Source organism: Oryza glaberrima, chromosome 4 (genome assembly GCF_000147395.1).
Source record: "Oryza glaberrima chromosome 4, OglaRS2, whole genome shotgun sequence".
NCBI classification, from domain to species: domain Eukaryota; kingdom Viridiplantae; phylum Streptophyta; class Magnoliopsida; order Poales; family Poaceae; genus Oryza; species Oryza glaberrima.
Window position 1 is genome coordinate 17,811,271 of NC_068329.1, and position 22,408 is coordinate 17,833,678.

At 44.9% G+C, this 22,408-nt stretch overlaps 2 protein-coding genes across 3 annotated transcripts; one reads left to right on the top strand and one right to left on the bottom strand.

Moving 5' to 3' along the window:
• The first annotated feature begins 6,281 nt into the window (after positions 1–6,281).
• LOC127769995 (uncharacterized) lies at positions 6,282–7,850 on the top strand. Its single transcript, XM_052295663.1, has one exon. The coding sequence runs from the start codon at positions 6,336–6,338 to the stop codon at positions 7,407–7,409; it is 1,074 nt and encodes a 357-aa protein (XP_052151623.1). The 5' UTR covers positions 6,282–6,335; the 3' UTR covers positions 7,410–7,850.
• A 7,127-nt stretch (positions 7,851–14,977) lies between these two features.
• Positions 14,978–20,003, bottom strand: LOC127769593 (uncharacterized). Of its 2 annotated transcripts, none has more exons than XM_052295184.1 (8): positions 19,705–20,003; positions 17,106–18,267; positions 16,832–16,922; positions 16,411–16,568; positions 16,278–16,329; positions 16,090–16,166; positions 15,878–15,971; positions 14,978–15,746 (listed from the first exon to the last, which is right to left on the bottom strand). In XM_052295184.1, exons 2-8 carry the CDS (start codon positions 18,168–18,170, stop codon positions 15,241–15,243), a joined length of 2,043 nt encoding a protein of 680 aa, XP_052151144.1. In that variant the 5' UTR covers positions 18,171–18,267; positions 19,705–20,003; the 3' UTR covers positions 14,978–15,240. The 2 variants fall into 2 exon arrangements, with proteins under 2 accessions (XP_052151144.1, XP_052151146.1); XM_052295186.1 differs by lacking the exon at positions 19,705–20,003 and adding an exon at positions 18,447–18,611.
• Between the last annotated feature and the right edge of the window lie 2,405 nt (positions 20,004–22,408).

The following is a 22,408-nucleotide window of genomic DNA, read 5'->3' on the forward strand; positions in this document are numbered from 1 at the left end:
CATATCGTCTACGCCAGTGGGTAACAATCCATATGTTTTTGGCTTGTGCGCGCGTCCCTTTCGTTTCTGCCCCAGACGCACGCACGCATGCATTCCTCCAGGTGATGCAACTACTTTTTTAAAAAATATATTCTTTTCTTTTATTTTCTTTTCTTTTCTTTTCTCTTTTTTTGTCTTCCGGCCGGCCACGCGAGAAAAAGAACAGCATGCGCACTAGGGATAAAAACGGTACGAAAATTTCCGAGAATTCCGGCTACCGTTTCCGGTTTGTACCGACCGTTTCAATCGGTATCGGTAATTGTCGGTATCGGAAATGGAAACAGTAATCTCTTTCGGAAATGGGACGGGGTTTTTTCCGACCGTTTTGTCGGTTACCATATTTGATCGGTAATTTCCGTCGAATTTCCGATAAAATTCCGAAGAAGAAGCCTAAGCGGCTGGGTGCCTGGGCCTGGCTAGCAGGAGCAGCCCATTTGGCCGGGAAGAAAAACCCTAGGGCATGGGCATCAGCCGGCATGTCGCTTCTCATCCTCTCCCTGTATCGCGACTCTCGCACAGCTCTTCGCCACCTCTACCTCCGCCGACCGCTGCCGCCGTAACCACGCCGCCACGCCGCTGCCACCGCAACCACGCCGCCACGCCGCTGCTTGCTAGTCCTAGCCATCGTACCCTCGCGCCTCGCCACGTCCCTTGCCGGAGAAGCACGATGGCACCTGATGGAAGAAAATGCCACATCCCTCTGGATCCATCCGACGGCAACAACAGAGCAACATTGAGTTTGCCACCGTTGCCAGGTCCACCAGGTATAGCCGTATAGGTGTATAGCTTGAATGCTTGAGCATGATTAGCCTTGATATGTTTGAGCACGATTTTCTGTTGATGCTCAAGCACCATTTTCCCATGATGTGAGAGCCTTGATCTGTCAACTCATTAATTATCATACAACGGTGTTATGTGGCAGCATGATGACGCAAGGGTGAAATTATAAGGTCATCTTTATGCATAGTTAAATGTGGGATGATGCCACGGTTCGATGTTTCTTATATAAATTTTCGACTTCCGACCGATATCGGTAGATTCCTGTTCCGACGGTTCCGTTTCCAATATACCGACATTGTCGATATCGTTACCGTTTCCGAGTACACCGTTCCGATTCCGTTTTCGTGAAAATAAAATGAAAATGAAAATGGTAGAGGGTTTTTCCGACCGTTTTCATCCCTAATGCGCACGAGGTAATTAGGTAGGGATATCTGGATATTTGACACAACGATCGATGTGATAGTGGCAAAGGCCAAAGGGGAAAGCTAATTTTGACATTTTATTTACCAAGTTTTTCTCACGGCGTTGTGGGATCCGAATGTCCGATCCAGGGCTATAGGCCGTTCGGTCAGAGCTAGCGTGTGTGCCGGCGCGAGTCAGCAACAGCGGCGGCGTTTAATTTTGCCGGTGCTGCGTGCATGCGACCGACCGATCGATCGAGACAACGTATATGTAATTAAAGTCTACGAACAGATCGATCTGATCGTGTTATTTATATACCTGGGCTTCGACCGTATAATCTGGCATGCATATGCATGTCAAAGTTCGTTCGGCGTAACGTGCAGGGTTCATCAGATCGGGGTCCAAGGCCAGGAGATCCTGTGGTGATCATCGTGTCTATCTAACTTAATTAATTAATTTGGTCGTCATTCCGGTTGATCGACAATTCGACAGTCTAGCTAGGAGAAAACAGCTTTTGACAGGAATAATTTATGCTGCATTTGATTTGATTTGATTTGATTTGAACATGTACCCCTTGTTCCATTATAAGTGCACTCATAAGTTTTCATACCCAACGTTTGAACGTCCGTCTTATTTAAAAAATTTGTAAAAAAATTTTAAAAGTTAAGTCAAATATAAAGTACTATTAATATTCTACCATCTTATAACAATGAAAATACTAATCGTAAAAAATATTTTAAATAAAACGGATTGATAAAGTTGGAGACTAAAATCTACAGCGATGTTTATTATGAGACGGAGAGAGTAGTATCTATGCGTAGGGCCCCACATGGAAGTCGGCTGCTGCTTGCGTTTGACAAAATTAATTGGAATCGCTACGCGTTCTCGCTAGCTTGGGTTCTGCTTGGTGTGAGCTGTACGTGCATGAATGGCGGCGGGCCGGCGGCGGCGGTGGTGGCCGGTCGCCGTGGTCGGTGATGGGAGGGCGCTCAGGGTTGACTCCAATTAACCGAATCGTGCTACTACTTATCGAAAGCTAGCTTCCTAGTACTAAGTTTTAGCTTGTCCTTTGCGTGTTTAGCCAGTTTCCACTCTTCTTTTCTTTGAACTCGGGACCTATATATTATCCACAAATCAACGTGTATTAATAACTGCTAGTACTTCTTCTATCCCTAAATATTTGACGCCGTTAACTTTTTCAAACATATTTAACCGTTCGTCTTATTTTAAAATTTTAAGTAATTATTAATTTTTTTCCTATTATTTGATTCATTCATTGTGAAATATACTTTTATAATATACTTTTATGTATACATATATTTTTACATATTTTACAAAAATTTTTAAATAAGATGGACGATCAAATATGTTTTAAAAAAACAACGTCGTCGGATAGAGAGTATTTGCGTACGTTTACTGCCACCACCAATTGCTATCCCCTCGTAAGAAAGGAGTTGATACAGTAGTCAAATAGAGCTCTCATCGATCAGAAAAAAGGGGAAAAAGAAGTCTACTAGAGCTCTAGATATATACTCCCTCTATCCAAAATATAATTATTTTTAAACTTTGACACGGTCTTCGAGATGTTATTTTGACCAACAATATCTATGTTTTAAATGAAAAGAATTAGATATTATGATAGTTTGTTCAATGATAAATTTAGAAACATCAATTCTACATGATTGATCTTTTTTATTATTTTGCTATCAATAGTCAAAATTTAAAATATTTGATTTGGTATTATTTTAAAAATATTTATATTTTGGAACAGATGGAGTAGCCATATACTCCCTGTACGTATATACAATAATCAGACTGCCATTATATACATGCTGTAGTTGCTATATCTCTGAGGTTTTGGAATTATATATGAATCTCTGCACCATATGATCGAGACGACTCTATCCGTTCCAAAGAAAACCAACCTAGATATAGATTTAACACAACAACAATAAATTTGAACATAATCGTTGTTTTATGTGGTGTCAACTCCTCATATAGACATTTTTTTTAGACAGAATGAGTAGCTAAGCTACTCCCTCCGTCTCAAAAAAGTAAATCTAAGACTGGATGTGACATATTATAGTACAGTAAATCTGGACAGATATGTCAGATTCGATGTACTAGAATATGTTACATATAGTACTAAATTAGTTTTTTATGGGACGAAGAGACTATAGTTTGAACAAATCAAGTACAAGAGAGGGAGCGATACGGAATCGCATGGATCCAGCACTAACCAGAAAGTTGCACAAAATTCAGAACACACAAGAGATTACCGCAGCAAGGCCAAATGGGCAATCCATTCCGTCCGCCCTGCGTTTTGTCGGGTCATTTGCCCGTTCCACGCGGAGTAGCCGCCGTGGCGCCGGCTGCCGGGGCGCTGGCCATTGGCCACTTACATCCGACCCGGGCCACCCGGCCCGCCGCCATTTGTCAGCTAGCCCACCAAAAAAGCAAGCCGTGCCGCCTGCATGCGCCGGCCCGGCGTGGGAAAAAACAAAGGCCGCAAATCCGCGTGAAACAGTCCATTTTGACTCCCTCGACTGTAACTCCAATGCGACTTATATCACTAAACCACAAAACCGGATATCTTTATATCACTGAACCACAAAACCGGATATCTTGACCCCACAGCTATTAAAATTGGTGCAATATAACTTTCTCGGTAATTTTAGAGGACGGTTTCATTGATGTGGTGCTTTGACTTAGTTTGACGGACTGACTGAACTTGTGGGACCCACATGTCAGTGCCGCCTCATCTTTTGCTTCTCTTTCTTTCTCTCTCTCTTCCTGGCACGGGCGACATAGGTGGGTGGCGCTCAGCCGGTCCATACCTCCCTCGACTGTACGGTGTGTGCAGTCATCAGGGCGCGCGAAGAGGGCTCCCTATGGTGGCGTCGAAGTCAGGTGTGGACAAGACAATGTAGCGCTGTGATGGCGAGGTAGGCGGTGGCCACGGCGGGAAGGGAATGAGAACGGGAGTGAGTCGGGCGCCGTAGTGACACCCACCTCCTTGGCTTGATGGTCGTATCCTCCTCGTTAGTTGCCATGGCTCGCACCTCTCTCCCGAGGACCTCACCTCCACGCTTCTCCTCCTCGGCGTAGCTCTGTGAGGCCGTTCACCGCGCTATGCACCCCACTCCCCTGCTATACCGACAAGAAAACATTTTGGGAGGAAGGAGTATGACATGTGGACCAAACTTTATTTTTATTTTCTTTGATAACTAGGATGTCATGTGGACATCACGTTAGCAAATTGTTAACGACCTTTCCGCATCAACACAAATACCACTGTCAATATTATCTTAGGAGTTAAATTACACTGATTTTAACAGTTAAGCGTGGTCAACATATCTGTTGTTGCGGTCGAGGGTCCTGCATTAGATTCGGTCCATATTTAGGGACTCAAAGTAAACTTATTCCTTATTCTCCCCAGCTCTGGCTCTCCTGGGCCAAAGTGCCAAACCACCAGGCCGGCCTCTTTGGCGACCGCGACGCAGAACCACCGGGCATCTTTCCTTCTGCAGCGTTGGCTGTCAATTGGCACCACGTCGGTCGAGCTAGGCTGCTTTGCTTACTAGTCTAGCAGCCGAGGGAGACGTACGACGCGGCGGACCAGGGAGATGCATGCACCCATGGACCAATGCCTCCGGCGGTCAGGCCTCAAAAGGAGAAAAAAGATGATCGGCACTACCAGCCGCCGTTCCCTGTCCAATTTTCTTCGACGTGTTATTGTTTGAATGTTCAGCTAGTACGCACATCTGGAGTACTGGTTGACTTGCACCGAGTGATGTGTCTCTAAAGCTCCGGCAGGGCAATATGGTTATCCGGTAACACGTTTTTATTATTTTTTTTCTCCCGTGAGAAAACTACCCCCACGATGTTTAGATGATTTTTAATTGTATGGATCGAAAAGATTGGCACTCATATAATCGAAAAAAAATGCACAAAATTGCAAACGTATAATAGCACAAAATGCACAATGGCCAAACAAATAAAGTCTGGTCCGGCGTCACCCCCCGGCATACAGTTCTTTGTTCTGGAGGGCCGGTCGAGGACCAGTTCAACCTACACGGCATGTTTTTACCCTCTGTCACTGAAAATCCGGCAGAGTCAACCGCCTAAACAAACAAACAAAAAAAAAACACATCAGAAAAGCACCCGAGTTGTTAAAGTGGGAAGAAAGAAAAATCACGGCGACGCGGAGACGAGGCGAGCCGAGTCCACTAGTCCACTGCCGTCTGCCCACCAAAACCCCACCCAGAATCGAACGATTCTCCGACGCAGCGTGCGGCCGGCAATTCCAAATGTAATACAGTACAGAATAGCTTATGCGTGGAGTAAGATCTAATATCAGATAGATACCGATTGTAATACCTATTGACACCTGACTCTTACACTTAGGTACCGTGCTAATGTTAATATGGTATCGTAGATGTTAACGGATTTAGTTCATGAGGTAAAGATACATCAGATTATTATATCTAAGTATCATGTTGGCATCATAATAATATTAACTATTCAACTGAAACATTGCTACTCTCTCTGTCTTACAATGTAAGTTATTCTAGCATTTTTCACCTTCATATTTATGTTAATGAATCTAGACATATATTCATTAATATCAATATGAATGTGGGAAATGTTAGTATGACTTACATTGTGAAACGAAGGAAGTACTATTTTGTAAGAATATTTCTACGGAAAATGCTACAGGATGGTGCCCCGTATTCTCGTTCAGACGGAATGATGCCTCTGAGTTATCGTCGGATACTTATTAGGTATCGATCGATACCCTATTTAGACAGGTTGATATCTCTAAGGTATCGTGTGATACCTAATACCTATGATATCTCTGAGATGTAATCTGATATCTGATAAGTATCAACCAATACATTAAAAGTATCATTTCGTTCAAACGAGGTGCCGTTCTACAGCATTCCTATGTAAAACAAAACAATACCCTCCGTTTTAGTGAAAAAAGAAAACCCACGCGTCGCATTGACTTTTCCCTCCCGTTTCTTGCCTTTGCCGAGGTGAGCTCCACACACACACACACACACACACACTCTCTCTCTCTCTCTCTCTCTCTGCCCCACTCTGCCTGCCTCATGTTGAACCATTCCCCTTCCCATTCCCGACCCGGCTCGCTGTCCCCCCTCCTCCGCGTCCTCCTCCCCTCCCGCGCCGCCGCCGAGCGCCCGCCGCCGCTGAACTCCATCAGCTACCCCGAGCCCGCGGGGGCCTGCCGGGTGGCGATGGAATTCCCGTCGTCGACGTCGCCGTCGCCGTCGCCGTCGTCCGGGCAGCATCAGCAGCAGCCGACGACGCCGCGGCGGCAGCTTCAGGGCCCGCGCCCCCCGCGGCTCAACGTGCGGATGGAGTCGCACGCCATCAAGAAGCCGTCGTCCGGGGCGGCCGCGGCGGCGGCGCAGGCGCAGGCGCACCAGCTGCCGGCCCAGGCGCAGGCGAGGCGGGAGCAGCAGCAGCCGCCGCCGCGGGCGCCGGTGATCATCTACGACGCGTCGCCGAAGATTATCCACGCCAAGCCCAACGAGTTCATGGCGCTCGTGCAGCGGCTCACCGGCCCGGGGTCGGGGCCGCCGGCGCCGCCGCATCAGGGGGAGGCCCAGGCGCAGGACTACCCGATGATGGACGAGGCCGCCGCGCAGCAGTTCTTCCCGCCGGAGCTGCTGCTCTCGCCGTCGGCCGCGATGTCCCCGGCGGCGAGGCTGGCGACCATCGAGAGGTCCGTCCGCCCGATGCCCGAGCCGGCGCTGGAGTACGTGGACATCACGAACGGCGGCGGCGGCGGCGGGGTCGACGACGGCGGCCTCGCGGCGATCCTCGGCTCGATCCGGCCAGGCATCCTCTCCCCGCTCCCCTCCTCCCTCCCGCCCGCCGCCGTCCCCGGCCAGTTCTCGCCGCTCCCGTTCGACGCGAGCTGCATCAGCTGGCTCAACGAGCTGAGCCCCATCCTCCGGGCCGCCTCCGCCGGCGCCGCCTCGTCCGGCAGCGGCGGCGGCGGCAGCGGTGGCAACACCAGCAACGGCGGCGCCGCCCGGCCGCCGCCGTCCTACTACGCCGACCCATTCGTCCCCAGCCCACGTCACCTCCTCGCCACGCCCACCGTGCCGTCGCCGGCGACCTGCGCCGAGCTCTTCAGCAACCTGCCGGATCTCTAGCCCGCCGCCGGCCGCCGCATCCGTCCAAGGCAGCTTCAGTGGCAGAAGCTTAGCTCCATTTCCTCTTTTCTTTTTTTTTCCCCTCCATTTTTTTCTCTCTCTCTGGTAGGCTCAAGGTGGTGGGCCCGATCACTGATGACAAAATTGATTAGTGCTCCGTTTCATCCATGCGCTTTGTTAATTATTCTTGGGCAAACCACTTAACAATGAGAAGGAGCAAAGAGGAAAAGAATTGAGAAGAAGAAGAAAACCCCAAAAGAAACTATAGGCAGTGGCAAAAGTAGTAGCAGTAGCAGATGAGAGTGTAAGACTATAGAACAAACCGGCTGGCCCAGCAATGTCTCTTTTACTTTACTCCTAGTTTTCTTTTGATTCCGTTACATCTCTTGTGTAAGGTTAGGGAAAGATTGCTTGCTTAATGCATCATTTGTTTATTCTTTACTGCTGGTGTGCCTCTGATTGGATTTGGATTCTGCATGCTGACTTGGTGCACTAGACTAATAAAAACCGGTACTGTATGAGTAAAGTAAAATGTATGTTTTACTATACTATTCTCTCCGTCCCATAATATAAGAGATTTTGAGTTAAGGAGTATCACTACTAGTACTATGTTTCTTGTGATTAAATTGTGTGATGTTTGTGTGTGGACTGACCGTGTCAGTGGTAGCAAATGGAGTTTTCGTGCCGGCGGAAAATTGGAGAGGAGAGTAGTTGTTGTTGGGGCCGGGGGGCGGAGAAAAAAAACGGTGGTGGATAGGGATTTGCGGGTGTGAACGGGGAGGGGATTGGAAGGCTCCGTTTTTTTGTCGCTGGCGTCGCACGTGCTACGGGGGGGAAAAGATTCGGTGCACCCGTTCACGGCCTGGAAAAGAGGCTTCGCAGCCACGGACGCCCGGAAGGAGGGGAGAATGGGGGCCTGTGTCGTGCCGTTCTCCTCGCTCTTTTGCCATGTGGCTGTTCCTGAGGCCGTCGGTATCTTACGGGGACCAAAGATCCTTTACACTGAAATGCACGGTATCATTAACATATGGGTCCAGAGTTTCACATGTAAATGATAAAGTCAAGTGACTCCGATTACATAGAATCATGATCTATTTTTTGGTACTACGCATGTATTTATTGCTGACCGTGCTAAGTTTGATGGATAGATTGTTAGTTATAAAGTATCATAAAGTTGATAAAAAAAATCAAATCTATAATATACGAGACATAGTGAGATGTTCGGCTACTAGGCTGTGACTGCGCTCACTGCGAGCAGCCGCAGCCAGCACGAACAATGCCGTACTCACTGTGAGCAGCCGCAGCAGCCGGCCTACCAAACACTCCTAGTATTAAAAAAAATATGGTAAAACCACAATTGTTGAGTTAAACAAACGTATATGCCTAATACCATCGCACAAACAAACAGACGACACACCAAACGGGGCAATGCTTATTTCACGACTATAAATTTTAGCTAAGGATTTCTTTTTCTTTACAACCGTAGTCTGTATATTTTATACGATCTGTATATCCTCGTCTCTTTATTATATCATACATTTTCAACGTGAATATGACATATGCTAAATATTAGCATTTGTCGATCTGGCGAGAAGATCATGGAGGAAATATTAATTCACGCTATCTAATAACGTTCTATTTTATTTTTTTTATTTTCGGCAAGGAATATTCAGTAATATATCGATGTATTTCAGATAGCTCTTTCGAGGCACCATATGAGTTTTCCAGTTAAGCATGTGGATTTTTCCTTTTTTAGAAATCGGTACTGCTCAATAGATATACGACTTACTTCCTCCATAAAAAAAAAGGGAAATGCAAAATACTGGGATACCGTCGTGCTGCAGCTACTCGCGCCAGCTGAGGACGGCAGCGATGCGTGGGGCTTGGCCGCCGTCGCTGAGGTGCTGTGTTGACGAGCAGCGCGAGCTCGGCGTCAGAGCTTATGGACGTGGGTTGTCCCGACGGCCGGGGATGCAGCTGTCGCCGGAGTGGATAGACGTAGAGCAAGGAGGACACGGACACCGGCCACGAGCTCCGACGTGGCACGGACAGGGGAGGATGCGGCCGTCGGCGACGAGCTCCGGCGTGAGGCGTGGATGGAGGATGCAGCCATCGGCGACTAGCTTCGGCATGAGGCGTGGATGACGTAGGACGTGGCCGCCGGCGATGAGCTCCGACATGGCGTGGACCGTGGAGGACTCCACCGCCGGCGACAAGCTCTGGCGTGAGACGTGGATAGTGGGACCACCAGCGATGACACTTTGGTGCCCGGCTCCTGATACCTTGTAAGTATCACCTAATACGTGGTAGGAATCGCCTGATACCTTACAGGTTTCACCTGATACTTCGCAAGTATCACCTGATACATAATAGAAATCGCTTGATATCTGACAGGTTTCACCTGATACTTCGCAAGTATTACCTGATAAATGGTAGGAATCGTCTGATACCTAACATGTTTCACCTGATATTTCGCAAGCATCACATGATACATGGTAGTAATCGCATGATACCTTATAGGTATCAGCTGATACCTCGCAAGTATCACCTGATAAAGGTGAAGTATTAGGACATGATACCTCAGAGGTAGCAGGACCTGATATTTAACCGGTATCATCCCGTTCCAACGGGATTCCGTTGTATAGCGGCCTCCAAAAAAACAAAGCTAGTTTGGTACGGAGGGAATAGCTCATTCCGACGATGAAATAGTGAACTCGCTCCTAAACAGCAGCAGGCAAACGTACAGCAAAATGAGTCAACATATATACTCCTACTTTTTCTGGAACTAAAGAGTCAATCAACATATATATACTCAACACTAGGTCACTAGCACTAGTAGCAACCATTAACCATGCATAGACTTGGAAGACAAACGCTTGATCGAGGCCACGGTGATAGTCATGTACTCCCTCCGTTTGACAATATAAATCATTCTAACATTTCTCACATTTATATTAATGTTAATGAATCTAGACACATATATCTATCTAGATTCATTAATATCAATATAAATATGAAAAATGCTAAAATGACTTACATTGTGAAACGGAGAAAGTACATGTACAAACAGGGGCGGAGCTAGTATTGTTAGGGGGGTGCCCAGGAACCCGGTTCAAAATTTTTTTTACCTATAGTTTATCTATTTGAACCATATATATACCCCGTCAGTTTAAATATAGACACCCGTATCAAGCTAAATTTGATTTAAACCAGAGTAAAACAAGCGAGTGGAACCCCTTTTATTTTATTCTAGCTCCGTCCCTGTATACAAAACATAGCTCACTGCACTCCATTTCAAGAAATAGCGCCGTCCTTAGCTATCACCATTCGCCTTAGGCTTAAGATGGTGGTGGTAGTGTTGTGGAAGCAGCCTGAGCAGTAACTTCTTGTCCGCCTGGTTGGACATTTCACCGCTGGATTATTCCATCTCGGGTAGCAGATTTTGAGCAGCTCGTTCTTCTTCTCCTCGACTTGGCTAGTCGTACGTTGTTGTCGTTGTTGTTGTTGCAGGTAATTCTCTCATGTTGCCGGCCGGATTCGTATGATGAGACGGCGTGCGCGGCGTGTGATGGTTTGGTGCTCCGCCGGCCGCGGAGGTGAATGAGCGGAGGAGCGGCGTCGTACGTCGACCTGGCGCCGCCGGTGCCGGGGGGATAAGCTAGCCTCGGCAGCAGCAACACCCGCCATTCTTCCTCCTTGAGGATAGTAGCCGCCGCCGCCGCCGCCGCCGTCCGTAGCACGCGACGTACGGCCGCCGGCTCCGACGACACTCTTCGCCGCGTGTCGAAAAGCCGCCGCCATGCGGTTGATTTCGCTCTCTGCGTACCCAGGTGTGGGCGTTTCGTGATCTCTTCTCTATTTTCGCCTGCCCTTTTTTGTCGATCCTCAAACATACCAGGAGTTTAGGTGGACATATGCATGGTGACACCATTTAGCTATCCGATTTGCACTATTAATAGAGAATCAATTACAAACTAATTTTATTATGGTCGTTTCAGTTCCAACAATATAAGTTTGTTGTGTTCTTGCTTTGTTCCCGAGTACGGCTTGTGGATCATGAATGAGTCCATATAGAACGGGAATTACCAAGTGTCCTATACTAACTACGTAGACATAACTCCTTTCTTTCCGTACCAATATGATAAAATTAGTGGCATATAAATTTATAAGTAAAATACACCAACAGCTCCTAAATTTGTTATATTGTGTCATATAGGTTCTTATACTTTGAAAAATCCAAATCCATAGATCCTATACCTTATTAAAGTGTGTCATCTCAGTCTAACATTGTCATGACCCATTAGAAATCCTACTTGACGCTAATATGGTTGTCACCTCCTCCTAATTTTTTTAGAAATAATATTATTTTAATGGAAAATTGTAAAAGTAGAAGCTGATCGGCTGCCCTGTCAAATATCCACAGTTTGACAGGGGGACATATCAAACAACCATAATTCGACAGGGTACCTGTCGAACTGCGGTTGTTCGACAGGGCATAAAAAATACCCTATCGAACTGCCCCTGTTCGACAGGAGATAAAAAATGATAGAAAAAAAGAGATCAATCACTATGCGCACTATACACTACTGTGCACCTCTGTGCTTGCAGACCTATCGAACTTTGGATGTTCAATAGGCCCCCTGCCATGCTCTTTCTAGTCCTTTTCTATTTTTTTAAGTGAACAACAACCCTATTGAATAACTGTAGTTTGACATGATGTTAAACTTGCAATTTTAGCCGACTAGTTTCTACTTTTACAATTTCCCATTAAAATAATATTATTTCTAAAAAAATTCCCTCCTCTCAGTGGCAGAGACAAGGGGACGGCCGGTGGCCTGGCTCTCTGTAACAATTTTTAATACACAGTTATCTAATTAATTAGTTAATTAACCTAAGTAATGATGTATTAGTTGATTCTGCCGCTGGCTGATAGAGAGGGAAAGAAATGAGGTGACAGGAGGGAGGAGGTGGCAGCCGCGTTAGAGCAAGTTTAATAGTAGCCCACTACTGTCTCCAAATCATTTATAGCCAATGTAATAGTCAATTTAGATAATAGTTGCTTACTATACTATTAATACATGGTTCCACCCGTCATACACACATTACATCTTGGAGTCTGTGCTGCAGCTGGCTACAGATCTGTAAACCGCTGCTCTTCTCTCTTTTTTTTATCTCTTTAAAATATGTTTATAGCTGGCTTATAGCCTGCTATTATACCTGCTCTTAGCGTGACTTATATTATGATCCCGAATGAGCCATGACAATTTTGAATTGAGACAACACATTGTAATAAGTCCTAGTTTAGGGACCACTTGTGTGTTTCACTCTAGATTTAGGTCCGGTTGGCACAACTATAGATCACATAGGCCCTGTTCGGCAGGTATGGCTGTTGCAGCCGCTGCGGCTGCAGTAGTTCAAAATCGTTGTAAGCTGCAGCAATTTTGAAATGTTGCAACCGTAGCCGCAGCTGAAAAAATGGCAGCCGAACACACCGATATTCACTGTAAATTTGAAATTTCAATGTTTAATTAAAGAGGTTTAAAATTTTAAATTTTATCTAAAATATTAAAGTGGTTTAAAATTTTAAATTTTAGCTAAAATAGGAAATGTTATGAAAATAATCGCAAATATAGATTTATAGATTTATGGAGTTATGAATATCCAGCTCTAAGAAATATTGGATCTGTAGCTGTGCCAACAAGAGACTTAACCTATGCCCAACACACCATGCAAGCTGTATCTAGATCCACCCATAAAATAATGTATTGCTACCTATGAGAATTTTCTTGTCAAATAACAAGATAATTGAAGAAAGGGAGTAGCTATACAATATTAGACAATTGATTGGTAGAAAAATTTAAATGTGACAATAGTATAATTAAAATATAATTATATTATAAATTTATAACTATATTATAATTACGTTATAACTTACATATAGCTTGTATAGAAAAAATTTCATGTGGCCAGTTGGTTGTTATAACTTAGACCTTGTTTAGTTCCCAAAACAAAAATTTTTCACTCATCACATCGAATGTTTGGATACATGCATGGAGTATTAAATGTGGGGAAAAAAACCAATTACACAGTTTGCGTGTAAATTGCGAGACGAATCTTTTAAGCCTAATTGCGCCATGATTTGATAATGTTATGCTACATTAAACATTTACTAATGACAGATTAATTAGACTTAATAAATTTATCTCGCAGTTTCCTGGCAGAATCTGTAGTTTGTTTTGTTATTAGACTACGTTTAATACTTTAAATGTGTGTTCGTATATCCGATATAACAAACAAACCTAAAAATTTTCTCCAACTAAATAAGATATTACATCTGTGCATCCTTCCTACCACACTTGGCACAAAATTTGTTCTCCCTACCCCGCCGGAGGTCGTGGTCACGGTGCATTGGACCATGGAGCCGTTCGTTGTGCATGTCTTGTCTCATTTTCCACATGCGTTCCCTCGGCTTCCCCTTACCATCACAGCGCGTGTATTAGGGGACCTACCAAATAGCAGCACTCGGTTGATATTTGTCAAGCTCCCAAAAATAGCTCCCTTTTATCATCCACTTTGGCGTTTCAGCTATAACCACCACAAAGGTACCAATCCTTGCTTTTTCTAGCCCATAAAACATTAAAGCGAACATTCATTCATGTTAAGAAACTTTTCACATATGGATTTGCATTATATAAATAGGTAATCTGCTAATTTATACACTTGATAAGAGAAGAGGGTCTCACCATAAACTTTGTGTCTTTACTTTTTCACTTTTAGATTATACAACCCCGTTGGACTACTCTATAGTAGTGGGTTGTATAATAATTCTCGCTGTAGGATCATATTTTTCTATTGAATCGGCTGGTTTTACTGGTCTTTTTTATGAAACACAGTGCAAACAAATGATCACAACGCGCATACACTCACTTTTATAAATACACACATACTTCTTACTCTCGTAAGTATCTTTGAAAGTTTAAGCCGGCTATCTTGTGATTGATAAAGTTAACACGGACATCACACCGTCGACGGGTAAAGAATAATTAGGCAATCGATTGATCTATTAACACCACGGTTATTAGCTGAAGAGAAATTGTGCGGCTTGGCCGCCTTCCCCTCCCATACCACCACTGCATCTCGGCATGTACATGTTGGTCACGGTGATCCCCCCTGATCCTGACTAACGATAAGTAACTGGAGGAGCCACGGACTGAAAGCGCTATGCCCAGGATCATACGCGGTCGGCGATTGTCCTCGTCTGCTTGACTAGAGGTAGACTAAAATGCAGACAAAGCATACTTCACACAGCTTGGCCTACGTAGGGATGACAGGGATAGCAGGCGACGTCAGCTGAGCTGAGCCAACGGCATCGCATCAGCTGCTGGTTAGTTGCACTTTCTTAATTATTAGATCTGCTCGTTAATTACCTCGGAGAGAGGTAGTACTCCAATATTTCTGAATTGTTTTCTGATCAAGGTCAGATTCAGTATTCATAGGGAAGAAGTCTTCCCACAAGTGGAGTAGTACATGGTAAAAATGGACTGAAATGGTACAGAAGCATATGGACAAGAGGGAAAAAACGCTTCTGGATTGACCACCTCATTTCGACAAGCACCACAAGTTCAGATTCTGAATTCGCAGTACAAAAAAAATAAGATCCTCTCCTCACCTTCCTACCATCTACTACCAACAAAAAAACTTTACTGTGTTAGTAAAGGCTATCACCAAAGCTACAGTTTTCTGTAGCTTCTTCTTCAGCGAACACACTCACGCACGCACGCAAATCACAGTCAGACTATACCAAAGCTGATTGCCTTGCATTTGCAGATCATCACAATCTCACAGGCAAGCCGTAGTTGTGGAAAGACCTGATCACACCGTCTCGACTTGCAGTCACGATCACCGTGTTCCAAGCAGGCGAGATCGTGGAGAGACAGTCAGACAGTCGTGGGGCATCAGCGGCTTTTGCAGGTGGAAGCTTCTCCTCCGGCCATGTCGGAGTACCCTTCATGCCGTCAGCGAAACACCGCGCTGCGGGGGAACGGCGTTCCCCGTGGCGGTGCAAAATGGGTGAACTGACGGATTCTTCAGTCAGGCTGGAAGAATTCTTCACCTGCTGTCTTTCTTGATGCAGCCCGGGCCATGGTACCGCGGTTGTCACGTCCTTGGAGAAGAATTTCTCACAGGAGCGAACCGATTTAGCTTCGCCTTTATGATCGGCGACACTTGGAATGTCAAAGTTCCAGATGTAGACATTGGAATCCAATCCGGCAGATATGAGATATCTTCCATCTGATGTTAAAGATGGTGAAGAAAGAGCCTTCAAATTCCAAGGCCCTGCATCAGAAGGTATATAAAAGGAGATATCATCAGTACTGAGGCCACAAAATATTACTGTATAAGAAAAACAGTTATAAAATGACAGACTTCTCAGGAATGAAATATGGCATCTTGTTTAGCAAATATACCTTCAAACTTTTGAATGATATCAACACCATCAGCAACTCGAATTTTGGAACCCGTTGATGTTATTGTAATCCTAGAGGAATCACTTGAACGTGACTGCAAAATGACAACCACAAATTAGTGGAATGATATTAACAACTCCATGGAGATTATTGCTTGTCGATATCACTGTTAAAGAAATCTTAAACGAACCAAGTGAGGAGTAGAAATCAACCTGCAGACTGTTGACCCGACGGACAGCAGACTTCTTCCCTTGCATAAACAATTCTTTGTCTAGTTGGATGTTTTCACCTAATCAAGAAAATGAACTGCTCAGTTAGACGTACGAACACACCAATTGGGACAATAGTCATATTACTAACAGAAAGCACGCAGGTAGTGTGCACAATGAGCTCTATGTACCTGATTGATCATAAAAGCGGCATTCTCCAGAAGTAGTGCCAACAATAAAGCCCTGGTTTGAAAAAAAAACAAATTAATAATTAACATCTAGTTGTGCAGAATATTTCAAACTACATTTTGATCAGATTCAAACCTTTCCATCCGGTTGGTAACTAAGAGCAGTTATGATCTTCCGTGTATCAGCCCAGTCAACTACTCTCTTATCCAAAGCATCCCAAACACGAACTTTTCCATCTATTGAACCACTGATGAAGTATCTTTCATCGATAGGATTGAATTGAACACATGTCACTGTTAACAATTTCAAAGGAATGAAAAAAAAAGTCAATGCAATAGCCCAAAGTACATATAACATTATAAGACTGTCTTTCATCGCAATAAGGATATAATCAAAACAGAGCAAATAATTCTTTTTTGAAACCGAGGCGGAACTTTGTTCCAACTTTTATATTTAGAAGAAGAGAATTTACCCAGTTTATAAGGAAAACTGGGCCCGAAAACCATACAGAGCAAATAATTAGTAGTAAAGAACACTATAATAGTATGTTGCTTACCGTAGTCTTTGTGTTTAAACAGTCCAAGACAACCATCACAGCCAACTTTCCACAAACGCACCATCTTATCTTTTGATGAGGTCAAGAGATACTGCAGTCAAACCAGTTCAGACCTAGTAAGCATATGAAAAATTGAAGATATGATAACATATGTTTATGGTACATGAAACCATGTTGATAGACATTGGACAGAAATTGTATTTTCAGACAAGCAATTTGAGTATGATTAATTGCGTATGCTAGCAATATAGTAAGATACAAGAGAAAAACTTACATCTGACTCTGACCATGCCATATCCAGGATATCATCTGTATGGCTTTGGAATTCATGTAATGGAGTCTCTGAAATGCGGAAACCCTTCTTTGGCACTACTGCAAGGGCATGATTCTTCCCTCTTCCTAGTTCCGTTTTGATGATTGTAATTTTATCATCATAGTTCTGAGGGTTGTCTCCCCCATGCAACTTCGAAGATGCTTCCACTTCCATAATCTGCCATATCCGTACAATGCAGTCCTCACCACCAGTTGCCAAATACCAGCCTGACGGGCTGAATTTCATGACTTTAATTAAACCCTTGTGAGCTTGGATTTCTTGACCCAGATGGACAGCAGAAAATTCCATAGTTTTTTTCTTTCGATGTTGAACTTTTGTTCTGGATGGTATGCCTATTGTGCAGTTTTTTACATTGACGTCGTGCTTGCAAATTCCACCAAAACTCCTGTTTTTCATGAAGCTCTTCCACAAGCTCTTGACACCCTTTTTCTTATTAAACACATTCTTTTTCTCTTCGATAGAACTGCTATACACCTTGCGCAACAACTTTTGAACAGATTGAGAAAGGCCTGGTACGCCATCAAACTCCAGAAGAGACACCACCTTATGTGATGCCACATCCTTAAGCATGCTAGTCAATTCGCCGTATCCATCATTCTGAACTGTGTATCTCTCGCCACTGTCAATATCTCCTATGCAACAGGAGGCATCAGAAACTGATTCATTCTCAGGAACAGATGAATTCACGGAAGAAATGTCACTGGTAGTACTCTCCTCCAACCCCAAGTCAGCGAAAGGACCTACAGTTGTGATTTCTCCCTGTGGTTGAGAAAAATCCACTCTGGTAGCAAGAAATTCATCAAACCCCATTCCCTTCAGGAACCTTTGCCGCCTTTCTTCAACACTCATTGGCTCGTTTCCCCAAATATCATACTCAAATCTCCTTGATGCTAATCCTTCGTCACTTGTGCTGCAATCATCTGACAATGAAGGCTCCCTTGTTGAAGTAACATCATCAAATGCATCAAAGAAGATATCATCCCTGTCTGATTCGGAACTTGGCATATCTAACCGAAATACTTCTAGCCCAAGAAAAAGAATCAACACAGCGGGGGGTTCTCTCACCCTCTGTGAAGTTAGCACGCGGTGCTCAAAATGTCATCTGCAATTGGCAACACAGGTAATCAGCCTCGTGATATATATATAGCAAACAACAACATTACCTCCTAATGTACAACAATATGGACTACGTGGACATAAAGGATAATTGCAAATTTAACCATTTACAGAGCACAACTAATACAAAATGCAAACAGTGAAACAGAAGAAGCATCTAATTACCAAGAAAAACAAACAAGAACAAAGCACAGGATGCTCCTTGCCTCTCCCCACGCCAACTGTTCCCTGAACCAATAACTCACCAACCACGCACGCAAAACCCAACCTCCACGCACGCAAAACCCAACCTCGGGGATCCCACCCAACATGAGGAGCAGGAACAGGAACAGGAGAGCCCAACCCCAAGAACCACACGGGGGCGCAGATCCCAAGTAACCGAGACAAAGCAACAGCTAAAAACAGCGCAGAAAGGCTAAAAAGGGACAAAAGTAAAAGAGAGTTCTTTGATTCTTTCGACTAGGGGGCGGCTGGCACCGTAAAAACTGCTGCTACCGCGCAGTGCCGATGCTTGACTGGCTGGCAGCACGGGCCCACCTGTCAGCGACGTGCGCAGCCGCCGCGCGCCGGCTATCCTACCTCTACGCCGATGGCCACGCAGGCTCAGGGCGTAGGCGTGTAGTTGGCCATTAAAACCGCGTCCTTTATTAAGGTGTTCAAAGAGAGAGAGGAAAAAAAAAAGGTTTTTTTTTTCTGTCCAACAACGAAATTCTGTGGCAGAAATGCAGGCCTAAAACAAAAGGAAGAAATTTTGACACTTCGCTTTCCTTGTTTTTCCCCTTCAATAAAATGATTTAGGAGTACACTGAACCTGCAATCAGACGGATTAAAGTTTCGCACTTTTCAAAATCACTTAGCATTAATTGAGTGCTATAAATCTGGCGGCTGTAGCAAAATGAAAACATGAACAGAAAAGGGATTGCTGATTTGCTGGGGTTGAAAGAACATTAAAGATTCTCGACTATGCGCGCCATTAAAAGGAACAAAAATCCGATCATCGTGGCGATAAAGCGATCCGAAAGAGTTAAAAGCTCACCCGTTTTCGTACCGACAGAAATGAAAAATTGAAACTTTCCCTCTATTAAAACGACCGGAATTTTCGGTGGTGGGCGAGTGCTTTGTTCTCGGGGGAACTCCACAAATCCCCGGCTAAATTTGCGCAGCAGAATACAAAAAAAATTCATGCCTAGAAAAATCCAAATTCCCATAAAAAGAACCGAGAAAAAAATGATGAAAACAATCCGCGAATTCCTAATCGGCTATTCGTGTCTCCCCTCGAACTGTTCCATTAAAACAGGAAACCAAACCAGAGAGACCAAATCACTGCGCCATTCCAAACGCTAAAACCACACGAATCGATCCTAAACGGAAACAAACTTAGTACTACTAGAAAAGATTAAGAAAACCCGAATCCCATCGTCACCTTGTTCGTCGTCGTCGTCGGTGGTTCACTCCACGGAGGCGGCAGGAAGAACAACCGCCGCCGCCGCTCGTCTCCACCCGCGCCGCAGCGCCATGCCCAAACAGGTGTAGAGGAGGAGGAGGGGACACAGAGGGGGGGGGGGGGGGAAATGGTGGGGAGAGAGTGGGATCTCTCGCTCCTGCGCGAGCGAGCGAGAGAGAGAGAGGGCTTGGGATTTGGGATTCTGCTTGGACGCGTCCGCCTCGCCTCTCCTCTCCTCGTGGCCTTCGTTTTCTTGGCGTTTCGTTGTAAACCGGAGAGAGCTTTGTATCGCTAATGCTGATGATATGCTAATATGCTAATCCCAACCAAGACGAGGTCTTTAAAACTCGTCAGTCCAAAGTCGTCTCCGTCCTGCCCCTGGGCCCGGGCTGGGCCCCCGGATAGGGCCCGGTCCACACAGTCCAGCGATCTTCGTCATAAAAACAGTAAGTTGACTAGAACACTCCTAGTCCCCCTCACACAGCATCACCACAGAAAAACAGGGAAAAAATCTCACTGACAAATCACCAGAATATTTTCTTTTCTGATAGTAGTACGCATAATAAGGATTATTATCATAAAAATTATCTAAAAGAAATATATTTAGTGCTACTACTAATTAATACTGTTGTTTTTTCTCATTAGAATTGGGGAATAATTTTCTTTTCTACGCATTATAAGGTTTATCAAAAAAATATATCTTTAGTACTGCTAAAACTGATATTGTACGCATCAGAATTTGGTGTGTGTGGTCACTTGTAGAAGGGATTGAGGAGAACCTATCCAAACCGTCAGATGGATCTTGACAATGGATGAAAGGCAGTGGTGGTGGGGACAGTGACGCGTGCATGTGATTTTGGGTGAAGGACTGGAGGTAGTGGCCTTGATTAGTTTAGCATCATCTCCTCCTGCAATTGGGCGCTTTTCCATCCTCGAGATAAACCCCACTACGGTGCACATACTTCTAATAACATCTTTTTACGAAAAAAAAGGATCATTATTCATTCGGCTTTTAGACCTTCTGAAGTTCTGATCGATCACTCACGGGGTACATATCTCACTTTGCATATTGTTCTTCTTCCTACAATCACTTGCCTGGGTTCACATGATGAGAAAGAACCGTGTAGTGCATCACTTCCCTTTACAGGAGAATTGGCTACAGTCGCTGTAGCATTTTTCTTTTCTTAGATGCTAGATGTATACAAGTTTATAGAGCTAAAGTCTTTGACCAGCTGGCCCAACCGGAACCCGACCGGGTCAGGTTAATCACGCTGGGTTTTCTCCTGGCCGCAAGACGCTTTTAGCAAAGCAAATATTCCAGCACACGCATGACAAGATCTAATCTGGCACAATTAGCTTCTCATAATGACAATATTATATTGTTATCTATGGTTGACAACTTACGTCTGTGCTGGAAGTAGTAGTACTGCTACTTGCTTCCATTTTTTCTATACACGTTGGCACTTGATTTTCTCGAGAAGGGTACAGGTTGGCCAACTTGCCCATATGGCTGCAGTTGCGCCACCCACCCGTATTCTGAATATTCGCTCACGATCGAGCGTGTACTTATTTCTTAATCATTTCATTACTTGAGAAAAAAATGCGCCAGATGTCTGGATGCATAACGTTTCTTTATCAGAGAATGATGATGCTCGATTGCTCGCTGACTCTTAGGCATTTGACAAAAATAAACGATATGCCAAACTGTGCGCACAGAACTGATCGTGCCTCGGATCATCAGATATAGTTATGCACGGCAGCTTAGCTCTGAAGAAGTAGCAGTACATGTTCTCCAGGAAACAAAAACAAAAAATGCAGTGAATGCAGCTGTGAACTGCGTCACAGCTGCAGATAACTTTAATCTGTGATTGTGGGCAGCAGCGAAATGCAGACCACTTAAACAGAGGACTAGATTCACGTTTGACAGGATCATCATAATCTAATCTAGTCAAGCAACAACATCTGAACTAGTAAACCGAAATTACTCCCTACTTGTTATGTAGCAAATGCAGTGCTGGTCAGAGGATGAGTACGCACCTAATTAAGCTGCCGCTCGGCGACGGCGAGAGTTGCAAGAAGAGATCGAAGCCGGTCTCAGTCGGTAGTGACCAGCAAAAAAATGTTTCGGCAGGCAGCAGATAAAGAGTGCTTAGTTGGTGGTAGTTGTGTGCTTAGAGAAAGAAGAGCATGCAAGAACCTAAATGTATACCCATATATAGGCATGGTTAAGGCGACAGAGTAATTAACAGCTACCAATGAGCCGCAAAGATCGTTATTACTAGTATACTAACACTGTACTCGGCAGGTCAAAGCCATATCGCCATCGCCAACCTCCCAGATGGCAGGACAAGCATGTGGGCTCTCTCTCTCTCTCTCTCCCTCTCTCGGATTGACGATGCAGCAACGCTACGCTGCGCTATCTAATCTAATCATGCCCAATCAGGAAGATTCCGATACTTTTTTGTGCATGGATCCCCGCGCAATAATTCCGAAAAGCTCCACTTCCCCCTACTTGCTCCCGCAGCCAGTTGCACGCCACGCCGCCCGTCCGCGCGCGCGGCTCGCGTGCGCCATTACAAAATTGCCGTGAGACGCCCCCCGCACCCGCATCCGCCGCGCGCGACGTACGCGAGACAGCATTACGCGGTGGAGACTACTCGTTCTCGTCAGTCGTCTCGTCTCG

Bases quoted from the DNA above. Each gene is read 5' to 3' on its own strand.
- LOC127769995 (XM_052295663.1), top strand. From the start codon at position 6,336: ATGTTGAACCATTCCCCTTCCCATTCCCGACCCGGCTCGCTGTCCCCC.
- LOC127769593 (XM_052295184.1), bottom strand. From the start codon at position 18,170: ATGCCAAGTTCCGAATCAGACAGGGATGATATCTTCTTTGATGCATTT. The intron at 16,167-16,277 runs GTACATAGAGCT...TTTCTTGATTAG, and splicing joins CCGCTTTTATGATCAATCAG to GTGAAAACATCCAACTAGAC. The intron at 15,747-15,877 runs GTATATTTGCTA...CTTCTGATGCAG, and splicing joins TATCATTCAAAAGTTTGAAG to GGCCTTGGAATTTGAAGGCT.